Here is a 3,943-nt window from a genome sequence, read left to right as displayed (position 1 = left end):
TGCTGTCTTTGACTTCGTGTAGAAGTGGCTAAGGAATGCAGATCGGACCTGCTCCCACGAAGTGAGTGATCCGGTTGGTAGAGAGTCTAGCCAGCGAGCAGCCTTCCCATCAAGAGAGAAAGGGAACAGTGTGCATTTGATGTAGTCTGGTGGTACTCTGTTTGCTCGAGTGAAGCCGCACACTTTCTCAAAGTTCTCAATGTGATCCATTGGGATTTCCGCAGGCAACCCATTGAATATCTTCCTCTGTACTAAACTGATCAAGACTGGCTTGATTTCAAAGTCTTGTCTGGTGCAGGGTGGTGGGTTGATGGCAGAGCGTGTGGCTGGCAGGTTACGTAGGAAGTTCCTCTGCCCAATCGGAACAGCTTCTTCAGCGTTTCGGGCTGCTTGTGCAGCAGCGGCTTGTTGTGCCTGGATGGTCTGTTGCATCTGCTGCATCTTCTGTTGCATGAGTGCCACTGCAGTAGTGAGATCATCTTGATTACCGTGATCACCCATATTGGTGTAGGTTAGTCTTGGCTGTTGACGGTTCTGTCGTTCTAATCTTGCGAGCTCTTCGTTGGTAAGCTGTTGTAGTGGTCCTTATGCGTTTCTTCGAGTATGTCTACTGGTCATGCACCTGGATCATTAGCTTGAACAAAGAAATAAAAGCAAGTTAGATATCTTAGACTAAATATGAAACCGAAAAATAAAGGTAAAAATCTAGTCTCCGCCGCAACGGCGCCAAAACTTGATACACTAAAAATGAATCCTTGCTACTGTCAAGTTTAAACAGTGGTAATTGTAATATTTGAGATTCAATCCAAAGGACCAGTTCACACTTTACTCTTATGAGTTCGATATTAAGCTAAGAAAAGTATATAGTTTTGATTTCAATAGTGACGTAGGAAACAAGTAATGAAAGGTTGTATTCAATTTAAACAAGAAGCTAGCCTAGGGTAATTCATCGGGTGCTGATACTGAGCCAAACAATTATTCAATCGCGATGAGATGCAATCTAGAACTCGGATCACTCGTGCTGGGACAACGCACTGTCGTGGTGTTGTTCCCTTTGCAGATCGATCTTGTTACCTAAGCTCTCGCTTGGAACAAGATGTGATAGCAAGCTTTAGAGATCAGGTCCAATCAGTTCACTTAACACCCTAATATCTACTTTCGCTGATTTGGGATACTAAGCTCATTCACAATTGATCCATCTATCTTCTATACGGTTAGTGAGTTGATTAACTTAGGTTTGAATATTAAGTGATCAAGTTAATCCAAGCAATAAGGACTATACGAATGAAGACACTAATGAGATCGCTTATCTATGTTCAGCTCATGTGATCAAACACCCTAAAACCCTAAGCAAGCTTAGCCGACTACTCAATCATTATGCAAGATGACACAGACATGATTTCTGAATAATACTGCATAGAAAATAGAGTAGAAAAGGGTTCAGGATAATCTTCTCTAGATGAGAGATGGAGTCTTCTCCCTTACAAGTTGCAAATCGCCAAATACAATCTAGTGTTCTTGCAAAAATTAGCGTAGAAAACAAAATAAAGATAAGGATGGCTTTTATATGGAGGCGCCATTGACTTCAGATGAGAGATTAGGTGATTAGAGCAAATCTTTGAAAGATATGGAAACTTCCATAAATGTCGGGAACAATCGTCTAGCTGCTCCTGGTGGGATCAACCATCAGACTGCTCCGCTCGATTGTTCCGCGGGGAAAGACTCTTTCTTCACGCTTCTTCCTTCAGCTCTTCAGTCAACTCCATACCTGAAATGGCTCTAAAAGGACTAGACTAACTTGATAAAACATTGAAAAACAAGTTAGAAAGCATATACACAATGGTGTCAAAAACACCATATATCATATGTCAAAATAAACAACATCGGGCTACAAAGAATACACGCCATTATGCACATGGCGACGAGCTCGGCCCCGAACATTGATCGCGTAATAGAGGAGATGTGAATAACTCCCTTCACAAACAGAGTAGCGAGCATAAGACTGCATGACGTAGGAAAAATTAAGTTCCTGGAGTACTGTGGAAACACCGATCCAGAGGCTGACGCCCGAGCCTTCCGACTGACCGTGCCTAGAGCTCACCTGAATGACGAGTAAAAAGATGCCGGCTACTATCGCATCTTTGCTGAAAATCTGACCTGATTTTCCTTAAAATGGTTCACATGACTCGAAGGAAATTCCATCGATAATTTCGGTCAACTCGTATCTGCATTGCTAAAGCAATACTTGGTCTTCATAGAAACGAGGACAACAAAAGCCGATTTATGGAATATTTCTTCGGGGGAGGGGGGGTGGGGGCGGGGCAAAATATAAAACATTGCCTAATACTTTTTATAAATTTGAATTTTTAACATGGGCATTATTAAAAATTTGTACAAAATCACACTACCTTTAATAAGTTCATAGTGGGCAACTGCCTCTCCCACGCTTGACATAGATTCGCCCCTGATTGGAAAAGAATACGTAATATATTTTTTCTGATCACATTCATCGTTGTGAATATTGTGGTATTAGGATATTTTCGTTGAACTAAACATATGCCGATCTTGTAATCTTATAAATATTTTTGCGCATCGATATGTTCTCTATTTTCGTACTGTGAATTCTTGAATATTAGGATTTCAGTGAAAGTGTGAGAAGTAACGGGTAGAAGTTTAAGGACTCATTAAGGACTCAAAAGATCTTGTTTTTTAATTTTTATTTGTGAAGAAAAAGATCTTGTTTTTTCATTGCATCCATTTCATTACTTATGCATTTTGAAAAAAAAAACAAATTTTGACATATTTTCCAAAAGTAACGTGACTAAATTTCCGTCAGATTGAGTGAGTCATTAACCCAAAAGAATTTATATATCTTGAAACAAAATAACTTTAAAGTAGAGAATGGGCGATCTTTCTACAAACGATTCTACAAGAATAAGTATTTTGTCCAGTGGATGGAGGTCTTTGGTAATTGGGTACTCGACTGGATCAAGAGCTTCACAACTTTTAAGTAATAAAATAGGAAGAGGACGCGAATTAGAAATTTTGGCCAGTTTTCGAAAAAAGAATTAGAAATTCTCAAACAAAATTATGGAAAAGGCTTAAACAAAAACTCTCTTCTCATTAATAGCAAATTAAACAAGATTATAACAATTATTCGACACTTTATTCATGTGTACATCTCTATATTTTCACATGTGTCGTCTGTGTATCACGTATGTAATTGTAATCGCCATTAAAAACAAAACAAGATGCGTATATGTTGTCTATAACTTCACTAAATATCTCATGATTCAGGTATTTGATTCAAATCAGGTTTCTCAACTAATACCGGTGAAGAAGGAGACCGCGACTTCGCAGAACAAGCGAGAAGAGCATCAACTCTAGCGCCGACCTCCGCAGCTTTCTCACGTATCAGAGAGGCGGACATGTCGACGGCAGCAGCCGCGGCTGATCGGTGTCCCTCATCCTGAAAAAGAAGATCAGGGAAGTTGAGGCGTGCTGAGGGGCCACGGAGGTAGAAGACGGCGGTGTCATAGGCTCTAGCGGCGGCTACGGCGGTTGTGTAAGAACCGAGCCAAAGACGTGAACGTTTGTTTGGTTCACGTATCTCAGCCACCCATTTGCCCCACTTCCTCATACGTATTCCTCTGTACGGCTTAAACGGCCTAGTTGCCACGTAGGTGTCTACTTCTTCTTGCGGTGGCTGCCTTCGCTTCCGCCTACACGGCTCTTGTTGTAGTTCTCGTTCCATCGATAAAAAGACAAAACTTATGAGGGTCGTGGAACTTTATAAAGTACGGTGGCAGAATTGAACGGCTGAAAGTCTTTATAGATATTGTGATGTATAGAAACTGCCAAGCAACCTCGTACTCTTCAATTTTATCGCTTCAGTGACTTTGTGATAATGAACATATCGAGTTCTCTAATTCATATAAGTCAA

At 40.6% G+C, this 3,943-nt stretch overlaps 1 protein-coding gene across 1 annotated transcript; it reads right to left on the bottom strand.

Annotated features, from left to right (window-relative positions):
• Positions 1-3,101: 3,101 nt before the first annotated feature.
• LOC106404756 (ethylene-responsive transcription factor RAP2-1-like) lies at positions 3,102-3,943 on the bottom strand. Its single transcript, XM_048766247.1, has one exon. The coding sequence runs from the start codon at positions 3,752-3,754 to the stop codon at positions 3,287-3,289; it is 468 nt and encodes a 155-aa protein (XP_048622204.1). The 5' UTR covers positions 3,755-3,943; the 3' UTR covers positions 3,102-3,286.

The sequence above is a fragment of the Brassica napus genome, chromosome C8 (assembly GCF_020379485.1).
Source record: "Brassica napus cultivar Da-Ae chromosome C8, Da-Ae, whole genome shotgun sequence".
NCBI lineage: Eukaryota > Viridiplantae > Streptophyta > Magnoliopsida > Brassicales > Brassicaceae > Brassica > Brassica napus.
This window is presented reverse-complemented; position numbering and strand designations above follow the sequence as displayed.